The sequence below is a fragment of the Phyllostomus hastatus genome, unplaced genomic scaffold (genome assembly GCF_019186645.2).
Source record: "Phyllostomus hastatus isolate PE091 unplaced genomic scaffold, TTU_PhHast_1.1 phas_scaffold_129, whole genome shotgun sequence".
NCBI lineage: Eukaryota > Metazoa > Chordata > Mammalia > Chiroptera > Phyllostomidae > Phyllostomus > Phyllostomus hastatus.
This window is the reverse complement of record NW_025334009.1, coordinates 2,030,330-2,052,322: the sequence shown is the minus strand read 5'-3', so window position 1 is coordinate 2,052,322 and position 21,993 is coordinate 2,030,330. Positions and strand designations below refer to the sequence as shown.

The following is a 21,993-nucleotide window of genomic DNA, read 5'->3' as shown; positions in this document are numbered from 1 at the left end:
GATGCGGGAAGGCGCTGACAAAGGGCGTGGGCAGGTGGAGAGCGCTGGGGGCATTCATGCAACCACCCTGCTACTGGGTTCAAGTAACAGAGTTAAGATTCAATGTCAGAAGAAGCGTCATCTCTTTGCAAGAATATTTTTCAGGTGATAAGCTTTACTAGGTCACTTATTTCCCTTTTGGCTTGAGATACTAGCAAGCTCAGAATACTAACATTCACTTACTGCGGTCGTTATTACTGTGCACTCTCCCTGCTTCCACACAGTGTAAATTCTATCTCCCCAGTCTTATTGTATGTGACTTGTATGCTAACCTGCCTCAAGTTCTTTCTTTCTTTTTTTTTGGTTCTTGAGAGAGACAGACTCACAAAAAAAGAAATCCAGTTAAGGCTGAGAGAGACAAGTTCTGTGATTTAAAGGGGCAGCGGCCCTTACTACACGTGACATCCCCCTGGTCCTACTGTGAGCCGGAGGAGTGACAGGCACACACCTCAACCAGTGTTTTAGGGCATCGCCGCGAATCAACGTCCACTAGGGGCGCTGTCTTCCGCAACCAGCACAGGTGCATCGACAGAAACGTTTTAAAATTCAGAGCCCACAGCTGAGAAGGTGACAGATGCAGAGGAAATGTAGCTGCAAATGAAGTTCTTCATTTCGTTTTTGGAATATTTTCTTAAAGCTACAACGAGACCCGTTTCCAAAGGCCTTTGAAGACAGCCGCAGTGGTTCACGGCTTCGGCCGGGAAGTAGCACCGGATCCTTGGCCGCGGAATTGGAGATATTCTCACTGAGGTTGTGCCAAAGTTAAATGGAACTAGAAAGTTATTTAAACCGGCTTTCACATTTTCTTACGTGTTTCCTTGCCACGGACAGCACACCCTCAAAGCGGGTGAGACAAAGAAGTAATGGGAGTGAAATGTCTTTGGGGGCGTGTAGCAGGGGAAGAACCGGAGGACTGGGAGACCCCAAATTATTTCTGGCGAGTCCAAGATTTCTCGTTGATAAATCGGTCACTCGGAAATAAACAGCGTGGGCCTGAAAATAAAGAGTCAGCCCTTCCAATGACGTGGGGATGGGCTAGGCATCCCATCTCATGGGGAGGAAATGGTTTATATAGAAACAGTCATCGGACTGTGGATATCGGTTCTACAATGGCGGGGTAGCGCCTGGCTGCTTTTCACCCGATGCGTGGGGAGGTGTGAGTGTGACTAGTGCTTCCGGCGAGTCCCACCAGCCCGAAGAGTTCACATGCACCCGGTGCGGACTCGGGGATTTGTGGTCCCACCGCACTGACACACGAGGAGGTACTGACGCTCACAAAGGGCTTTCCTTACTTATGACCATTGTGCACCTATCCTTGCATGTTTAGACTTCAGTCCCCCTCCAGTCCTCCCCACTGGAGGCAACGCACCCACGGAGACGCTCTCCCCACAGCGCGGCTCCCAGCAGCGCCGGGCTCCTCTTGTTTCCCCTCCCCCACGTCACCAGAGCGTTCCCCCTGGGGACGCTTTCCATCCGGGGAAACCAAGAACAAGTCTCAGGGTGGGATCAGGTGAAGAGGGGGGGGAGGGGCACGGGGGTCACTACACGTTGATCAAAAACTGCCGCACACCCAGCACGTGCGGGCAGGTGCGCTCACAGATCGCCCAGCGTGAAACGGGCGCACAGGCTGAAAGAGTCCTCAGACAAACTCACCGAGGCTGAGCGCAGCCTCTCGCCGCACCGCCAGGGGGCGCTCTGGCCCAGAAGGGCCCCTGGACCGCTCCCCTCGCGGTGGTGGTGGAAGCCTGGGCTACAGGGCCCGCCCTCCGGAAGGTAATTCCAGTTTTGGGGGGTCCCCCCTCATGCAATCTCTGAGGCGGATTTCTTCCATCTCATCCTGATCGTTATGAGTGACTCCTGAGGTTCAACGCTTAGATCTTGGTGGGTGCCTGGTGTCTCCAGGGCCTGCTGTTTCCAGCGGTCCCTTTAACTCTGGAATATGGTAGGTGTTTTTCATGGCAGGCCGGCCCTCTTGATTAGTTCTGCTTCCGCCGGCAAGAAATGAGGCTGCGCCGCTGGGGAGCCTGTTGCCAAGGACTGGCACGCGGCCCCTCTGAGAGCTGCAGGTGACGATGCAGGGCAGGGACTGCCGCGAAACGTCAGCTTTAGAACCGACTTAATCCTGACAGTAGGAGTTCGTACGGCGAGAAAAAGTGATTAGGAAAGAGCATCCGAGACCTTTAAATCTAAACAACACTGCCCAGAAAGAGCAGCTCACAACCCGCCAGGCGCAGCGGCTGGAACACAGAATGCCCGTGCGGCCTCGCTGTGGTGGGCGGCCCCTGGACCTGGGCCGCCGGCTGCGGGGCGGTCCCACCCGAGACCTAAGCCATGGAAGCGGCGGTCCTGGGCACTCGGAGCTCTGACTCTCCCCCCCAGGGACCCCCCCCCGCCCCGTCCCCCATGGAAAGAGTGGGCAGAAGTCAGACGCTGCCGGCCCTATCGATCCGCACGGCACGTGCTCTCGGAACCACCCGGAGCCATTCTCTGTCGACAGAGTGAGATCCAAAGGTCGGAGGGAAAAACTGATAACTGTAATTGCGGCTTCCTCGCGGCACCGCATTTGATGACGAGACATTTGACACAGTGACAATTTAATACGTGGAGAGGGGAGAAGGAGCAGACCGGCTGTCCGTCAGCAGCAACTGATCCTCTGCACGTCCCCACCGGGCGTGGGGGGGGGGTGTGGGGCGACTCTCATAATGAGCATCTTCGCCGAACCCGAAGGGAGGAGGCGAAAGACTTGCTCATTTCGGCAGAATTTCCGCTTTCTCCCCGGAAGACGAGGTGGCCCAGTGACACGCAGCCCAGGCCTCGGGGGCGCCGGGTGACGGGCAGGCCATCGAGGTACGTTCCGCATGACAACGGTCTTCCTCAGGTCCCGGTTACAGAGCTGAGCTCGTCCTGTACCACATCCACACACCCCCCCACCCCGTCTTGTGAAGGGCTGCGAGTTTGGGGGTGAGCGCCCCAGGACCCCTCTGTGTGCGCAGCGATCCCGGCTGTCGGCCGAGTCCGTAGTCGCTTGTCACCTGGCAGCCCGCCTGCCTGTGCACACGCTGCTTCCGGCCTGCACGCCGCAGGTCGCGCTGCAGGAGCAGAGGTCTGCTGTGAACCACCCACCGCAGGGGCAGGGCGGGGGAAGGTGTTTCAGCCCCGGGGACGGTGGGTGCAAAGGCCCCGAGGCAGAGAGGAGGCCGCGGCCTTGGACCGCCTGCTGATCCGGTGTGGCCCAGGGAAGGGGCCGGGCTGGCGACCGGCAGGTGGGGCCCGAGGGAGGAGCACGGGCCGGGCTCTGCCCCACGTTGTGGGGCCGGGCAAGGAGGGCCGGCAGGGGCTGAGCAGCTGCTTGTCCTTGAACCAGAGAATTACTGGATCTTGCCATGAATAACACACATTCGCGCTTTTGGCCCAAACTTGCAGGGAAAAAAACCTTCATTTTAGTTTTTGAACTGAATTATTTACTTGTATTTAGAAACAAAACCGATTATTGTCTTCCAGGGTATTGTTCTGCAGACGGACACCGTCACCGCTTTCTGGAGTTGCACTCTCACGCGCGAGCACACGTGAGCGAACGGAGAACATTCACACAGACGTGGAGTCAGGACCACCCGTGTGTAACACGCACCCTTCTTCTTCCCTCAAGAACTCGGGCGAAACAAAGCGCGCACCGTACACGGCAACATACGGTGACGTCTCCGAGCCTCATTCATTGTGCCTCCTTGAGACGCCCTAAAACCTCACCCGGGGGACAGCTGTGCTTCAGAATCCGGGGCTCCTAATACTAAGGAGCGTGCCGCGGTACCTCATCTGTCTGTCTGTCTGTCCGAACAGGACACGCCCCCACAGCCGGGGGCGGCTCCGCACCCTCCACGGTCGTCACCCTGCAGACGCACGGTGGGGGGGAGGGGGTGAAAGCGGGGCACGGTCTGGAGCCCCGGTCTGGTTCTGCCACCAGCGGGTTTTCCGTGTCACCGCCCAGAGCACGAGAACGAGTTGGTAAGGAGGAGACAGCAAACCTCTCGTTTTGGGGAGTTCTGGATTCCACCGGGCAGGTTGGGGCTGCAGGCCTGTGCCGGCGGGTGAGGCTCTGCCGGGTGCCTGGCCCGTGGTGGAGGGTCAAGATGCCCCCTCTCCGTCCCGCTCTCTGATCCCCTCCCCCGGGGTCTGGCACCCAGGGGGGCCGGAGTGGGCGGGAAGCACCCTGCCCCGGGCCCTCCTGTTCACCTGTCCCACTTTGCCCACCCGCGGAGTTCAGCGCCTTCCCCTCCCCCCCAGCTCTGCGGGCTCTGCCCCAGGTGCGGGTGTTCGGGTGACAGCGCCCGCCACGTCTCAGACATGATGACACCGACGGGGACCGCGGCCGCCGGCCAGGCCCCGCGAAGACAGCCAGCCTCCCGGAGCTTCTAGGTCAGAGCCCCCTCCTGCAGGGGGAGCAGCGCCTTTCCATCGCGACTTGTGTAATGAAGATAACGGATGCCACCGCGCCGTGCGCCCTGGCGAGCCCCGCTCAATTGGACCCTCGTTCGCGGGGCTGTGGCCGGTAAAAACTGGTTCCACAGCTGCTCCCCTCGGAGGAGGCTTTGTCTCGCCCCCCTACAATTACACCGAATGAACAACACCCCGGGCGCGCACGCATCTGGAAGAGGCACCTCTGATGGCACGGGGGGGGGGGGTGGTTAACAGAAGCAGGGATGTCCGAGCAGAGTGATCTCCTGCGTCAGGGGCATGGCACACCCCCTGGTTCTCCTGTCGGGCACTGAGTCAGGCTGGCGGCTGCTCGGGAGAGCAGGCCCCGGACGCCCTCGCGTGGGCCTGGGGGGCGGCCGCCTGCACGCCTGGGGTTCTGAACCGACCCGGGAGGAGGGGCGACCGACACCCTGCCGGGGGAGTCAGACGACAGAGGAGAGACAGACGGGAACGGGTGAGGGGGGGAGACGCCAGTGAATTCGCAGAACGTCCAGGATTAAAGGCGTCGTTTAGCTGTTCGTCCGTCCGTCCGTGGGAAGCTCCGAAGAGCCCTGAGCTGGGTCAGGGAACCGGCTCTCGGGCGGCTGCCCTGGGGCCACGAGGGACGGACGCACACCTCCCTGTCCTGCGGGTCCTCACCGGCCCCACCAGGGACTCCGGGGGCCGGGCGTCCACCGCCCCAGGGCCTAGTGGGGAGACCCGCCAACAGGGGGTGCCAGCGAGTCCTCACCGCACACTTGGCTTGTGCTTGGACATAAGAGGGTGAACGGCAAGCACAGGAAAACGCGCTCTTTCTTCTCCAGTCCCCACCCGAGGACACGGTCACGATTTCAGAGCGGAGGGGAGTGGGGGAGAGGGGCGGGGGCACTGATGGGAGAGAGACCTCGGCCAGGCGCATCCTGCACGTGCCCGCACGGGTGGTCGGACCCGCCACCTTCTGGCGTGGGGGGGGGGAGGGACGCTCCCACCCGCGGAGCCACCGGCCGCGGCAACGTACTCTTCCTCCACGTTTTCTCCAAACAGGGGCCCTTTGGGCCGGGCCTCCTTGATTTCGTTTTTGACGGAGAAATAGATGCAGCAACGTGTGACCTTCGCGTGAGCTCTGAAGACAGGGTGGTCGTCACCAGGAAGGGGGAAGGGGCCCACCCACAGCACACCCTAATACCGGGCGCGCTTGGTGGGCAGCCGCCTCGGGGTCCTGTGCGCTCGCCGCAGAGACGCGCCTGCCCCCGCCCTGCCCGGCGCTGCCCACGGGGAGGCCGGCCGACCGCCCGCTCATCAACACAAACCAGAAACCCGGCTGACACGACTCCTCCGGATCCCAGCGGTGGGAGCCGGTTTACAAGGTCGGACACGTGGTGGATGCTGCGCGGCGCCATCTGCAGCTGGATTCGGGGAGCCTTCCTTCCTCGCTGCCGGAGCGAGCGTTTGGGGGGGGCTTCCTCCGGCGTGGACGCCCTGTGACGGTGGGGGCGGGTGGCAGTGAGTCCCAGAGGCTGGGGGGCCACGCCCGAGAGAGGGTCCTGGGACCGGTTTCCAAGCTGTGCCCTTGCCCGAGTTCCTTACGCCCCTCCCTCACCCACGCCCCCCCCCCGCCCCTGCACTCTTTCACCCCCTCCCCCCTCCCAGGGTGGCCCCCTCAGGTGGGTGGGGACAGTGGGGGGGTGGAGCCCCCCCCCCCCCGCGCCCGGGGCCCTGCGGTGCAGAGGCTGCGTTTACTGCGCGAACGGACAGATACGCATCCTTCGGAGAAGGCGGGCCGCTCTGGGCCCCCCCGCGCGGTGAGCCCCTTTCCTGCCCTGGGAGGAGAAACGAAGGGCGGTTTCCAGGTGTCCCGGTGGAGCGAGGAGAGGGAGAAGACGGGACGGAGAGGCCGGGTCTCGGGTGGAGGAGGCGGCGGCGCACGGGGGAGCCCGCACCCCTGGGGGGGGGTCCGGGGCTGGCCGCACAGGGCCCGCCGGGAGGTGCTGGTGTGGGCGGCGCTGGAGCTTGGGAGCCCAAGGGGGCGCCTGGAGACGGTGGGGGCGGGGAGAGAGCACGGGGGGGGGGGTGACGACGTGCAGGGGGAGACGACGCACCGACAGCGGGTCCCACGGGGCGGGGGCCCACTGAGCAGGCAGGCGCCGCGGGCGCCGCGGGAGGCCGCAGGGCGAGCGGAGCAGCGCGTGTCCTTGAGAAAATGAAAAGGGCGACAGTGATTTTAAAGTGCGTTGTTTCTTCTGAGCCAGAACATATTGAATTCACCTCAGAAGCGTTTTTCTTGGTGTTAAGAGCAGCCAACCTCATTTTTCCTGTAACAACGTTACCGTCCTTTGGAGCCGGCCACCTCTCCTGGCGTAAAACCCTCCGGAGCGAGTCAGTGCGCGGGACAGTCAGTGTGTGCGGAGGCGACCGAACGCCTGGAAAGCGCCGTCGGAGTCTGTCCGACCGCGGACCACCTTCGGGGGCGGCCCTCCCTCCCCCACCACAGCCGCCCCTCCCCAAGGCCACGGCGTGGCCCCTCACAGAACGTCCCTCGGTTCCCGCTTCCCCACGCAGTTCTCGGGGCCCCGCCCCAGCCCCGCCTCCTCCCCGAGGTCAGAGGGGACAACGGGCTCCTCCGGCTCCCCCACAGCCCCCGGAATCGGGGTCTGCGCCTCCTGTCCCTCCCCACAGCTTCACCTCCCGATCTCGGCCGGAGCGGTTCCCCAGGCCGCACCTGCGCCTTGGCCCGATGTGCCCTCCCTGATAAGACCCTGGCCCCTGGGGGCCCCTCCCGTCGGGTGCGCCTGGCTCTGCTGTCCACAGGGCGGCGGGCGTGTGTGGGGCGTCCTCCCTGCATCGTGGCCCCAGAGCTCCGACCGCACTGAAAGTGCCGATGCCCGGGCGACTTCCGACCTCACCGCGGGCGCCGGGCAGCCACGGCGGGTGGCCGCCCTCTTCCCGACCACGTGCAGCACAGCTGGTCGGGAGACTCTCCTCCCCGGGGTCTCAGGACGCCGTCCCTGGCTCTCCCGGCCTCTGACGGATCTGTGGGTCCCCCCCCGCCTCCCCGCTCTCCTGCATGCGACACAGCGTCCAGCTGTCCAGCCAGGACTCGCTCACTGCGGGGCTCCCCGCCTGAGGACTGGCGGCCTCTGCCTGGACGCGCCTGGCCTCGCCCGCAGCTCAGCTCCCCCGCGGTCGCTCATCCCCCGCACCAGGCGCTGCCGCAGTCGCCGGGGTCACACACGGGAAGGAAACCGCTCAAAGGGCCCCGTGCACCCAGAGCCAGTAACTCCCTGGGTGCCGGAGGCAGCGTGGACTCGGGCTCCTGCCACTCACTACCGAGACTCCACGCCACGCGGGGAGCGGGGGGCTGCTTCTCATTCTAGGGTTCTGGGTTTCCATGGGTGATTCTGGCTCTCTCTGTACTTTGGTGTTTCTAAGACAGGGGTGTCAGACTCACTCGCACTGGGGGCCACACCAGCCTCATGGCTGCCTTCAGAGGGCCGGATGTAGTTTTAGGACTGCACAAATGTAACTATTCCGTAACAGCTAAGTGAGAGCTGGGTGCTACTGCCGGTCAGAAACAAGGTGCCGGGCCGGATAAAACAAGGTGGGGGGCCGGGTTCGGCCCGCGGGCCTTGTGTCTGCCGCCTGTGCTCTCAGAGACCCCCTTTGGTTTCGTGGCCTCACGTGCCTTCTGTGTAGGAGCTGGAAGTACGCGAAACGACGACCTTTCCGGCGGGCGGCGTCATCGCTCAGTGAACGCCCACCGTGTGTGAGTGCCCCAGGGTCGCTGGCCCCGGCGGCTGGGGGCCTCGCTTTACGCGGTGTCTGACCGCGGGCGCTCCGACGGCCGGGCAAGCATCCGTGCGAACACGCCGCCCGCACGACAACGAGGCCGTGGAGACTGCAGACCAGACCTGTCCCCCGGACCCGGGGCTGAGTACGGAAAAGGCCGGCGTGAACGTGACTTCGGTTGCTAACGGCTGGAAAACCAGACCCTGGTTTTAAAAACAGTCCACGCGTTAACATTAAACCTGTATTTCTGAATCTGAATCTATACCAAGATAAATACAGTACCACCGTGTGATTAAACAAGACAAACACTTCCTAGCTCTGTTCATGTTGTTCCTTGTATTTCTGTTGTAAACTCATTTGTAAGCAACTGGTTAGCTCGAGTTGAAACTGAATATCACGTAAGAAGTAGCATTTGGCGAAGTCTTTTAAAACATAGACTCTAGGGGTCACAGGTTCCGGTATTTTGTACTTCAGCGCTTAATACCTTGTATTCAGCTGTTAGAGATTTTCCTTCTGATTCTAAGATCCCACGTTTCAAAGAGAATCGGGGCTCACAGGTCAGCAAACCAGAATTTCGTCTTTTGTGGCGTCTAACAATTTCGATCTGTTCCTGACGTGGGGATTCTGAGCTTCTCTCTCGCGAGCGCCACAGGCGACTGCTGTGCTCCGTTCGCCACGTAAACGGTGCGTCCCCTTTGCCAGAGAAGGACGAGAAAGACGGCACAACTCCTTCTCCGCCAATGAGGGAGTGACAGGAAAACCTTCCCCATTTTTCGCCCTTTGCAGAAACTGTGAGGTGTTCAGCTGAGCTTGTGTGTCTCCGAAGTTCAAGGCCAGTGGCCGACGGAGTGCACGTGGCCCATGGGTGTGTGGTTTGTACTGCACTAACTGTAACATAAAAAATCTAGTCATTAGTTGTGGGGATTGGAAAATTAAGATAGCTTGAAGGAAAGCCCAGATTTCTCCTTTCTCTTAAAAACAAACAGGAGGATGGGAAGGCACCTGGCGTGTCTCTGCGGGCGGATGCTGTGGGTGGCGACACGCAAGCGGAGGGGCCGGTGTCTCCTCTGGAGGCACGTGTGCTGGAGGCCCCATCGCCCCAGGATACCCGTCGGTGTTTGGGTTCGCCCGTGTGAGGGGAATGGGCACGTCCGCTCCGTGTGTTCTGAGTGGGGGGTGGAGGGGCAGAGCGGCGGGCACAGCGCTGCATGGAGGGCGAGGCGCTGATGGGGGTGGTCCAGGTCACGCCAGGCGGAGCTGATGGAGGAACAGGTGATCAGCTGCCAGGCCTAAGTGATGGCGGGCGTCTCCGCCACCGAGATGCGTCACCAGTGCCGAAGGAAGGCTGAGGCGGTCCCAGGACCCCGTTGGTCACATCGGGGGGAGCAGGCAGGCAGGCGGGCAGTGGGGTCAGGCAGAGAGAGGCCAGCTTCCAGGGAAGTCAAGTGGTAGAGACGGTCAATGAAACGCACTCACCAAAGTGAACTCTCGATATCAATACACCGTTTTCCCACAGGTCTTTAATCAATGGCTGAGTTACGGCGGTGGCGAGTGGTCATCGATGCTGGCCAAGCGTCAGCTGGCGGCTTCTCTCCGCGGCCCACGCCAGGACGGTGTTTCCCGGGCGGGGCTGAGCTCGGGCAGAACCATGCGGCTTGTCCGGACCAACGAGACTCGGGGGAAGCGTGGTACACGTGTCCCGCTGGGCCAGAGCTCGGAGAGCCCGCGGGTGGGTGGCCACCCTCTTCCCTCGATCCCCAAGTCCCCAGGGGTCCCTCCAGCTTGGCAGCTTTCGAGGGCAGCCAAGCCGCCAGCAGGCCCCCGAGGGCTGTGCACTGGAGGAGGGCGGTTGTGTGGAGTCGCCCCAGGGTGTCTGCCACGGCGGCCGAGCTCCGCCCCTCCAGCCCGGACCCACCCGCCCCTCTGACCGCATTGTTTCCTGGTTCCGACCTGTCTGTCTGGTATCCCCATTGTCCATTGTTTTAAAGACACTTTTCCTTCGTTTCATTGCTACATTGAAACTTTAAAGTAGAGCTTTCACTAAGTGTGTGGGCCTCCGCACACACTTGTATTTCAGTCACATCCCCACGTGCATCCGCGTGTCACAACTGTGTTCTCCAGTCCCCGGCGGGGCCCGCATTTCAGCGCCACACCTGTCTTCCGTGACCTACGCTGCTTCCCCAACGCAGCAGAAGCCAGAGAGGGGTGCGCACGGTGAATGTAACATGCGTGCGAATACAGCATCTGAAAACCGTATCAGGTCCGTTTGCACAATCATTAATGAGGACAACATCGCCAGGGCAGCGGTCTGATTTGCATATGCAAATTGTGTCTATGCAAAATAGGCCTATGCAAATCCCAAGGTGCACAGGTGTAAAGGGTAGATGCGCACGAGCTCGTACAGGCTTCCCCGCTGCATCCTTGAGCACTCGACCTTTAGCATCGATTAAAATCATTATGGACGCAGCTGGTGAGTGTTACCTTATGGGCAATACAAACTCTTGCTTAATCACCCTTTTCCTACCCACTGAGTGGGGTCCAGAAAAGGGCGGGGGGTGTCAGAGACACACCCGCCACCGGCGCAGTCTGCCCTAAAGCCTCAGACGACACGCACGCACACATAGATACGCATGTAGATACATTTATGTTGTAGGGACAACACGCATTCTAAGTGTGATTCAAGAATAAGGGGAGACACACAGATGAAGAGTTCAGACATCAGTAAAAACAGACCCTGTTGTTTCAAAAAGATGGGGTTAAAATGGCCAAAACCATGTTATCTGCAGAATGCGTTTTGGAATTAGAGATATTTAGCTTCGAAAAAGCAGGGACTTTAACAGGAGACCCCGAACGCCGCTGCCAACTACGCATGCGTGTGGGGGGGTCGTCACAGCAAACAGGAAGTGCGTCCACTCGTTTAGGCCGAAGGGAAGCGGCGGGGGGAGAGCGGGGGGGGGCATCCACAGAACTCGGGGCGGGGACGGGGGAGCTCAGTCGGGTGGTCTGGCTGCGGGAGGTTCGGGGTAGGGGGGCAGCTCTCTGGCGGGTTTCCCCCGGTGGTGGGGAGGGGGGGACAAAGCCCCTGCGCAGGCTCCGGCTCTCTGACCGGCATCGTCCTGTGGACGCCACAGGGTGCGCTCCCCCTCCAGCGCCGCGAACGCGACCGACCCGTGGTTACTGCAGGTCCGTCAGACACCAAACCATCCCAAGGCCGTACCTGTCGCTCTCTCTCAACACATCCCTGCCTTTCTTCCAGGTGTAGGTGGGCTTCGGCGCGGCCTCCGGCTTGCACTCGATGACGGCGTCGCCCCCCACTCTGACCAGGGTCACCCTTTTTAGGAGGGTTCTTGAAAAGTCGGGGCCCGCCGCTGGAAGAGAAGGGAGGAGACAGTTGGTTACTGCGGGAGAAGCCCCTGCCGAACCCTCTGCGCTGCCGCGGGCGGTGCGGGGGGCGGCCCCAGTTGTCCTGGAGTGGAGGGCACTGAGCCGGGGTGCCCAGGGGTTCCCCGCAATCTGAGGTGGGACCCGCACGCGGTCCGGCGCGCGGCTGCACGCCTGCAGCTTGCAGATGGGGTGCGCTCTGCACGGAGATGGAGGGACGGGGGTTCCGTCACCCCGCCCGGGCGGTCTTTACCAAAAACTCGGGGTTGAGCGAACAAAGACAGGCGGGGCCCAGAGCCGGCGAGGCCGGGGCGGGGGGGACACGGCCGGGGGGGCAAGAAGGACCAAACCGGAGCTGACCCGCCTCGGACACGTCGTGAGAGCTCAGGGCTCCGTGGAAGGGGCGGTGCTACTGAGCGAGCAGGGGGCGGCGGGGAGAGGGGAGGGCCGCACACTCGGGGCACGGGCCCCACGGGAGACGCCAGGACTCGGTGAGAGTCTGCGGGGCCGCGGAGGACGGGACACTGAACACATCACTCCTGCACCGGGTCCCGGGGGGTCAGTGCGCACTCGATGCAGATCACACACACACACACACACACACACACACACACACACACACACACGGTGGGCAGACGAGACGGACCACCCACAGGGCAGCCCTCCCCCGCCCCTGCCCCCGAGCAGCAGCGGCCACCTCCACTCTGTCCCCGCGCCCTGGGCGCATCTCCATCGTGGGACGTGCTGCGATGCCGCCCTCAAGCCCCGGGCTTTGCTCAGCGTCCGCACTCGGCTCCAGCAGGAGACCGCGCCCCGCTCTCGGGAAACTGCTCCGAGCCCGCCACCCGTGCGGTCTAAGGAACCCACGCACGTCTACAGATTCGTGAAAACTGCATTAAATACTTATTTCCTCTCTAAAAGAAAAGACACATATCTGTGTCCTGGTGTAAGGAATATAAAAGATACTTTTCTTAAAAAAAAAAAACAAAAACCCTTCTTCTGAGCTAACTGAAGTACCACGTTCTGGGACCTGTCGTAGGCAGGGATCCACCCTTAGGAGCCTAATTCCACCACACTTACAATCCCTGCCTCCTCGGGCTCTCCCTGATGGAATTTACAGTTTCACACCACGTTGAGTCAGTGATGTACCTGCGGCCCCACGACCCCACACCACCTTCAGAAGGACTGGGGGGGTGTGTGTGGCTGTGGCGGGTGGGTGGGGAGAATGGGTGTCAATTTCTTACATGCGCCCAAAACTTCGGCTAATCATTAATGAACACGTGAACAAGCTCTGGTGGAAGCAAGCCGTGCCTTTACTGAGTGTTTCTGTTGTGAACAGACCCTCAGAAATGTCCTGGAAGGAAAGGACGGTGGGAGGTTGCTGTTTAGTGGGGATGCAACCAGCACCCGGGCTGGTTTGACCACATGCAGGAGAAGCTACACCAATGTATCGGCAGGTCACTGGTGTCTCGGTCCCTGTGCCCTGGCCGCGCGAGGAGGGCCCCGAGCCCCAGGGCCGTCTGCAGCACGCGCAGCTAACCAGCAGGTGCACGCTCGGCTGCGTCTCCTGTGATGGGGTCACCGCGTTCCCGGGGTCATCCTCACGGTCACGTAATAGAGAATCACAGGGTTACGAAGAAGACGGGGTCAGAGCAGGCCCACCCCGTATTTACGTTCCAAGGACACTAACAAAAACTATAACCGTCCTAGTAAGTGTGTTAGCGTGACTGAGAAGACAAGGTGGGCTCCTGAGAGATACATGCTTCATGAACACAGGACTCGTGTGCGTGCCTATGTGTGTGTGTGTGAAGCCAGGAAGATGCAAGGAGGAGGCAGGAGGACTCGGGTTTGTCAGACTGGAAGGACTCGGGGAAACAGCCTGCAAGCCCGGGCAGGCGGGGCCGAGGCAGGGACGTGGGGAGGCTGGGCACCACGTGGGGAGGGCAGGCACCACGGTGGACGGGACTGGGCTGTGCCCAGCTGTGCAGGTGTGAGGACGGGCTCTGCGTCTGGTCGCCTCAGCGGGGGGGATGCCGGACCAAGGCCCCTCCCCTCGGCCCCCCCCCCCCGGGTACGGACCCCACGCGAGCTAACCGGCAACGGAGACCAGACTCATTCTCATTTTAGGTGAACACCTGAGCTGACGTATTCATGCCGGAAAAAAAATCAAGCCCCTAGAAGTGTTCTGAAAAGGGTGTTTTGTGAAACAGAGTTACGGATTCGCGTCACATAGAACCCCCTCCCGCCAACCCCACCTTCCCGCACACACGGACTCTCACCACGGCCGGCCGGCCGGCACCTCCGTGTGTGCAGCGGCGCTTCCGCGGCTGACTCCGACACGAATCGCACCGTGCACGGCGCGCGGGCGGCTGTGCCACGGAACCACGCGCTGCTTCCCCGGGGGTCGGCGCGGCATCGCAGCGGCCCCACGGGGCGGCGGGCACTTGCTCCCGCTGCACCGTCTGCGTGCGTGCGTGCCACCCGCTGGACATCCCAGACACGGGACCGGCTTTGACCACCTCCCACTAATAAAGTGGAACCACAAATTCTAGTCTCTCCCTGTGTTTTCTCAACTGGCTTCCTTCGCTTCCCGTGCGGTCCGACCCTGCCTGTCGGCCGGCTCCGCTGGGGAATGCCCGGCCGGGAGCGGGTTCCTTAACGCTCTGCCACTCTGTGCGTCCATCTGCACCCGAGACCCTGTTGTTGAGCTTGTGGGGTGGTGCTCGGTCCCGCCTGGACCCCCTGCCGACTCTGACGCCCAAGAGAGGCCTGGCGGCAAAGCCAAAGCAGCCCGTTGAACTTGGCATTCGCCGCAGAGGACGGGGCTCCACAGACATCGGGAGGCTCCCCAGTGGGGCCCCGTCAGGCCCCGACCTTGGTGGCTCGTGAAAGAACAAGCGTGCGCGGAAGGTGACGCCCCCGTAGGCCCCCAACAGCTCGGAGAAGCAAAGCCAATTGTCCCCTTGCCCAGTGGGGTCTCCCCAGACGCCTGGGCAGCCTCACGCGTGAGCCCTGACGAACTCAGGGGACGGCACAGGTGGGGCAAAAGCGGGGTTTGCGGTTGTGCACGGAACGCAGAGTTTACTCTCGTGCTGGTGTTTACTCATTACGGCACGCTTTTCCGTAACAGCAGCTGCAGGCCTGCTTTTGCCCTGCCCTGTGTTTCCTGCGTGAGCCCCTAGAGGGCGCTGTTCTCCCGCGTTGGACCGAGCCCTGCCCTAGCACCTCCTCCCTCCGGGTGGGAGGGGGAGGGACTTTTTATTATTTATCAAGGATTTTAATTCGCCGACACCACATCATCTACGAGACGCTTGTGGCGAGGAGAGTCCTTGTGCCATTCTCCAGTGTTTGCTTTCGCTTAATTGCATGACTCCCGGGCACGCGTCGAGGGCGTCTTAAGTGGCCGGTAGAACCCTTGACCGCCAAGTTCGGTGCCTTTCCCTCCACTCTCCGGACTCGGTGACAATGACACTTCCTGACGGGATGCGTGGCGGCGGGTGGTCCTCTCCGGAGCCACGGCGACCCACGGCGACCCGCTGCCCCTTCCCTCTGCCCTTTCAGGGGAGGACAACTCGGACAGCGGGCCACCTCCACCAGGGCCAGCCCGTGGCAGCCTGCGGGGACCCGGCAGGGGAGGGGGACGGGGAAGGCGGGCCCTTTCGGGAGTTCGGAACCGCGCGCCCCCTTTCGGCCTGGATCTCTCGTCTTCAACCGTTCCCTCGTCGTTCCGTTAAAAGTGACCCCGGACGGAACACGCCCATCACAACTCGCTGCAACCCCCACGCTGGGGAGGGCTGCGTGCAGGGGATGCCGTTTTCTCTCTGGGTCCCACGACGATGACGGGCTCCAAGGGAGGCCTCTCTGCTCCGACATCAGCGTGTGCGTGTGCCCTCGGAGCCCGCACGCCCAGGCCCTGCCCGTCCCGGTCCCGGCCGAGGAATGCCTGTCTCCCGCACTCCTCCGGCTGCAGAGCTCCGGCGTTGGCCGTGGCACCGCAGGAGAAGCGTTCACGGTCACAAGGCGGTTTCGGAAGCTGAACGAAACGGCACACGGATGGCACGTGGAGGGCTTGGCGGGGCGTCTGCACGGAGTCCGTCCTGCCTACGGCTCCCCTCGGCCGCCCCACCCCAGCCTCTGCTGCCGCTGCACTGCTGGGGGTCTTCGTGCTGAGAAACTCGTGAGAGCCAAAAAGCACATCTTTTATTGGCCCCTCGCCTGCGGGCAGGTTTGTTGATTTTAGAGAGAGGGAGGCAAGGAGAGGAGGGACACCGCGTGAGAGAGAACCATCCACCGGTTCCTCCCCCTGCACACGCCTCGCCGGGGGTCCAACCCACAGCCTTTCGGTGCGTGGGACAACACTCCAGCCCTCGGAGACCCCAGCGGGAGCCAGTACATTGTGTTTCCAACAAAGCCCCGTTTAGTTTGAAATTACAGGCTCATCGGAAGCTGCAAAGATGATGCAGAGAGGCGCCCTGCTGCACCACGCAGCTCCCCGCACGGGTGCCGTGCGCGTGGGCAGTCCCCCACGGTCTCAACACGGGCAGACGCAGTCCGAGCACAGACCCGCCATCGAGACGGGCAGCTCTCCCCGGCTGCCCCTTCCAGCTGCATCCTCCCTGGCCCCGGCACACCGCCCTGGCCCCGGCCCCGCACTGCGGTTTAGCCACTTGAGAACGTGTCAGAGAGGGACTCTGGTGGTGTGTGACCTCCCGGGAGTTTTGTTTTTCACTCAGCAAACTGCTTTCCGAGCCTTCCCACCTGCGAGGGACGGGGCCGGCGGCCCTTCTCTGAGCACCACTGCTGTTCCCCCCCCCAACCTCCCCACCCTCCGCATCCTCTCCCAAACCACCGCCCGGCGCTGAGACGGGGGCACGCCACCTCTCTCGGTCTCCCCACCGGCTCCCTTTGCTCCAGGCCCTCGCAGGGCCCTGTGAGTCGGGCCAGCCCTGGACACGCAGGCTCACTTGTCCGTAGGAGAGTGTCAGTGACTGTGGGAGTGACGTCTTCGTCCCCCCGGCGGGGACTGGCACCTGCCCGCCGCGCTCTTCCAAGGGGCACTCGCGGGAGGAGTGTCAGCCGGCCAAGAGGACACTGGTGCTGCCCTCTCGCTGCGCTTGTCGTCACCCGCACACACAGGGGCTTTCTCGGCGGCGACCGGCCTCACGCTAAGCGCTGAGGGGTGTCTCCGGCAGCCGGGAGGGGCGGCGGCTGCTCACGCCGGGGAGGGAAAAGCTGGGATGTGGTCGGCGCGGACGCTCTGTTCCGGGGAGAAACCGTCTCCATGGCCGACGGCGCTTTGGTCAGCACGGGGCTCGGGGAGGGAGGGAGGGACGCCCGGAGGCGGGCTGCTCCCCGGATGAGCCCTCCCTCCCCCGCCTGCTCTGACAGATTGCGGGGGGGACTCCGCTGTGATGGCTTCAGGCTGGGTGCCGAGGGGATCTGTGAGGAAGATTCTGGATACGCGGCACCTAGGTTTCAGGGACCATCGGAACGCCCTGGAGGAGCCGCTTAATAGTCCCCCGCCCCCCGACCAATGCCACGTGACACGAGAGGGCGCTGAGAGTTTACAGGGTGTGAGGTCTGCCCCCGACAACGTGGGCCCCCAGCGGGGAGCCTCGGGGACCTGGTGAGCAGTGCAGGGTCTCAGGCCCCCCCAGACCGGAGTCGGAGCCCCCAGGTCTCTTTCCGTGCGTTCCCACTGGAGACGGGGCGGCCATGCCTCCTCGGTGCTCAGCTGGGGGGCTGCGGGGACAAGGTGGGGGGAGTTCCTTCACTTCCTTCACTTACTCCTAATTCAGGAGACTTAAAGATACCAGTAAAAGACACAGAGTGGCTAATGCGTTGAAAACACGGCTGAAGTCAGACACAGGAAGGGTGGGGACTGTCTCGCTGAACTCGAAACAGGAGACTGAAGTTGGCCGTGACCTTCCGGGGGCCCCGGCAGTCGGGCTGGTGTGGCGGGAGGAGGGAAGAGGAGGCGCTTATTTCCTACTGGCCGATGACAGAGGACTCCCGCTTTGCTCCTGGGTCCACGCTTGGAGAGGAACTGCCGGGGACCTCTGTGTGTGGACTGTGGCCTTGGGAACGGGTGATACCTCCACCATCCTGTCCCTCCGAGACTCTGGTTCAAGGGCAGCACATGGCGCCAGTGCCCGGCTGTGCCTTTGCTGCGTGCAGCCCTGAGCTACGGGTTTTAAAAAACTGCATTTGTCGATATTTTTTTAGAAAGGAGGGAGACATCGATTTGTTGTTCTACTTATTGTTGCATTCCTTGCTTAATTCTTGTACGTGCCTTGACTGGGGATCGAACCTGCAACCTTGGCGGATCAGGCTGATGCTCCAACCAGGTGAGCAACCAGGTGAGCCTGGGGTGCTCTCACTCACTGACGGCGTTTTTCTGGGGAAACCGATGTAAGGAGAGGTCACGCTGCTCACTGGCTCGTGAGCCCCACGGAGCGGCACCTCGCTCAGCCCGGTGTGGCCATCTGCCAGCCGCACAGCCGGCCGGCCTGCCCGCCCGCCCTCCTCTGGGAGACAGCCCCCCGCCGGGGCTGGGATGGCCGATGCCCGGGGCTCCTCTCCTGCGGGAGGCCGTGGGATGCGAGTGCTGCCCCGCGGCCGCAGTCTGGTCGGTGGGCTGCATCCGACGTGAACCACCCACGGCCGCCAAGAAGCCCGGATATCCCGTTTGGGGACGGGGCCTCGGAGGGTGGCCTCGGGCCGGCAGCACCAGCAGCACCAGCAACCCACGTCTGGGAGCTGGTTGTCAGCTGGGCAGGCCCTCAGGCCGGCCCCAGGCCGTCCAGGTGGGCCTCCAGGGTGCGGGGCTCCCGGGCTCTGAGTCCTCCCCAGGTCCTGTGTGCTCCTTGGATCCCCCCGCCCCAGGCGGGTTTAGAGGGTGATGCCTGGGCCCTGGGCCCTGGGCCCGGAGAGGAAAGGAGCCGGCACGGGGTGGTTCAGCACCAGGCGTCCCGAGCCCCCAGAGGCCCCCCATCGGCGGCAGACTCTGAGGACCGGAGAGGCGGGCTTGCCAGGGCGATTCCGCGGCGGCTGCCGAGTTGGAAGCTCTGGAAGGGACACAGCAGCGAGAGCAGGCCGTGTCTTCTGTTGCGACCAGTGCCACCGCCTTGCTGCTCCGCCGCCCGACACCCCCCTCCACCCCCACGTCCCTGCAGCGTCTGCTGAGCGGCTCCCCCGAGCGCCACTGTCCTCTCCAGCCCTGGGCACTGAGTGCCGGGCTGAGCTGGGGACACCGCCTGGGGTCACGGGGAAGCTGAGGCGCCGCGGGAGGCAGCGGCAGCAGTGGTGACACCCAAACAGGCTGGTGGCACCTGAGCCTCTGTCCCGGGGGAGTTAAGAGGCCGAGGAACGGCCTGTGGGAGGAAGGGGGGCGGGCCAGGGTGACTTCTGGAGAGTGGGGAGACGGAGGCCGGGGCGGGGTGAGTGAACTCGGGGGCCAGGAAAGGCGTTTTGGAGGAAACAAGAGCCTGGGCGAGGGGCCGTTCAGCAGGGAGGAGGGTGGCTCGGAGCAGCAGAGCAGACGGGTCCCTGCGGCAGAGGAGCGGCGGGCGGGGCGGCCCACTGGGGCAGAGCCCGGCCAATTTGGGTGCGGCGGGGGGGGCCTGGCTCCCACGGCCCACAGACCCGTCCCGGCCTCGCCCGCGCCACCTACTGGCAGGCTGGGCCCTACTCCAGGCCCGAGGGCGAGGGGCGGGCTGACTCCGCTCAGACACTCCGCTCAGACACTCCGCGTGGGGGTGAGAGGGGAGGCCCACGGGGCAGCGGGAATGCGGGCCCAGGGACGCGTGTGGGCGGTGGGCGTCAGCGGGGGCGGTGGGCGTCAGCGGGGGCGGACTCAGGGAGGGTCTGCGGAATGGGTTCCTCGTCTCCGTGGCAGCAGCATCTTCTGCCCAAAGACTGGCCTCTTGACCGCTCTGCTGGCATTTCGCCCTTTCGGCTGGCGAGGCCGGGGTTACGCTCTTGCCTGAACGGGTTTCCATTCCTCCCCTCTCCAGCCCGGAGACTCACCTACGACGCTCAGCTCCGCGCTGGAGTAGACCGCCCCGTGCCGGTTCTCCGCCACGCACTGGTACATGCCGGCGTCCGAGAGGTTGGCCGCCGTGAGGTTGAGTGTGCCCTGCTCGATGTGCACCCTGGCCTGGGAGAGAAGAGAGGAGCGCGAAACCATGACTCTCTTCTCTGCAGCGGGGACCTCGGGAGGTTCTGCTGCGCGTCACAGCCAAGGGCCTTAATGGGGAGAAAACAGCCCTCATACAAGCAATTTTCATAACATGATCTATTTATCTGTCAACTGAATTTGTGGCAGGTCAGATGCTGAATGGAACGGCCCATACATCAATTGGAAAATGGAATTTAAATTGTAGGACTCTCTTGAGTTCTCATTGATTTAACAGTGAAAGCATTCAGATTAATATCTCTGTGGAATGGACGAACTTAACATTTCAGACGCTTTGTTACTTGAATGCTCCGGGCTGCCTGGGGGTGGGTGGGGGTAGGGGTGCAGCCAAAGGGGCTGCTGATCGTGTTTAAAACATGCCGGGGACGCGCAGGCAGCCCTGGGGAGGTGGGTTGGGTGGGAGAGACTGGGATCGCCTTGGAAGGGGCGGAGAGACCTTTGCCGTGGGTCCAGTCTACTCAAACTGGGCAGGCGCGAGGGACTCACTGCCCCCTTCCCCTGTGGCCGAGGGCCTGGTGCGGCAGCCGCCAAGGAGCGGAGTCAGCGCCCGACACAGGGCCCCGAGGACGCAGAGCTGGGGTCACCCACGTTCCTGAGCACCGGGACGACCTCCCCCCCCCTTCCCCCGAGACCGGCCACTGAGAAAGCGGCCTGCGCGAGGGCGCACTGGTGTCCTGTTTGCTGCGGGGTGGCGCTGAGCTGGGTGGACACCCACCGGGCCCGGTCCAGTCCAGGCCCCGCGCCCCGTCACGTTGCACAGAGGGAGGAAGCGGCAGACACCGGCACCGACCCTCTGGGGATTTCAGTCCGGCCTCCAGAACCGAGAGAGCGGTGTGTGCCGGCCGGGGCTGGGGGTGGGGGCTGGGCCCGAGGGCCTGTCTGCCACCGTGGCCGGTGACCTCCCTGCCAGGATGCACCACAGGCCCTGCCCCAGGCCCCGTGTCCGGGGAACTGGCTCTCCCTGGGGTCTGAGCAAAAGGTCAGATTTCAGCGGACACTTGAGTGCAGCAGGAGCATTCATTCAACAAGGAAAGTTGGAGTGGACACGGTGGTTCCTTGTCCTGAGGGCCCCCATCCTGCCCGGCTCCATTCCGAGTTCCTCCCCCGGGGCGGCTCCCCGGGGCGGATGTTCCCGGACCACGTCGAGGCCCGTCTCTCAGCGCACCCCGGGGGGTAGCTTCCAGGACCCCCTTTCAGCTGGGGGGCGCTCTCCTCCAGCCCCGGCTCTCTCTGGAAGCTGCCCTTGGCCAGAGGAACGTCCTGAATCCAGGGACTGGGCCAGGTGCGGACGCCCAGGCGGGGCCTCCTTGCCCGTCTGCTCCGGGGCGCCCCCCGGAGGCCTGCACTGCAGCCGCGGGCTCTGTATAACCTCCCTGCGCTCACCTGGCTCCCGGAGCAGCCCGGTGCGCCCTCTGCACACCGCCCACACCTCACGGGCTGTTCTTAGAAAACCCAAAGGCGGAGAGCAACCTTTGGAATACGTTCAAGGAGCACTTGATGCTTTTCTTAAGGCCACGGCTCTTCCCCCTCAGCCCTTCTCCTTGGAAAGCTGTACCTGAGCCCGTTCTGAGACTTCCTCCGGCAGCCTCGGGCAGCTCTGAGCCTGGGGGACGCCGAACCTTTGGATCTGGGCCCCATCCCCAACACAGGGCGGGAGCTCCAGCGCACGGTTCGGTGGCGCCCCTCATACAGACAATGGGGTGTCCTCGTCCATCAAGGGGAGAGCCCGGGGCACTGCCCCTCAGCCCCCGTGACGGGCCGAGGAGACCGGGTGTCCGGAGCCGCAGGGCAGGCCGGTGCCTGTCCACACGGTTTGAGAAGTGTGCCCCCCACCCCCGAGCCCCCCGTGAGTGTCATTATAACCCATCATTTCTCCTCACAAAATAAACAGTCTCGGTAGCACTTTTATTTCCTGGTGAGATGTTTCTAAGATGCTACTTGGTCTTTTAAAAGATTTATCTGCTTATCTTTTCAAAATATCTTGTTTATTTTTATGGACACGATTTCCTCATTCATCTCTCGGAGCACTGCAGACCGACATTCCTATCTCTTTGTGAGACTGCTCTTTACATCCCTTATCTCTCCGAAACATAAATTTTGCATATGGTTTGGGGTATTGGTTTGCGGGCTTGTTCTTGGAA

General features: G+C 62.7%; 1 protein-coding gene across 1 annotated transcript in view; it reads right to left on the bottom strand.

Moving 5' to 3' along the window:
- Positions 1–21,993, bottom strand: part of LOC123830605 (contactin-4-like) — a 212,148-nt gene that overhangs the window by 51,456 nt on the left and 138,699 nt on the right. Inside the window, exons 9-10 of the mRNA XM_045857008.1 lie at positions 19,684–19,813; positions 11,492–11,642 (exon numbers count right to left, since the gene is read on the bottom strand). Of these exons, the coding sequence (XP_045712964.1) occupies positions 11,492–11,642; positions 19,684–19,813 (281 nt within the window). The remainder of the gene's footprint in view (positions 1–11,491; positions 11,643–19,683; positions 19,814–21,993) is intronic.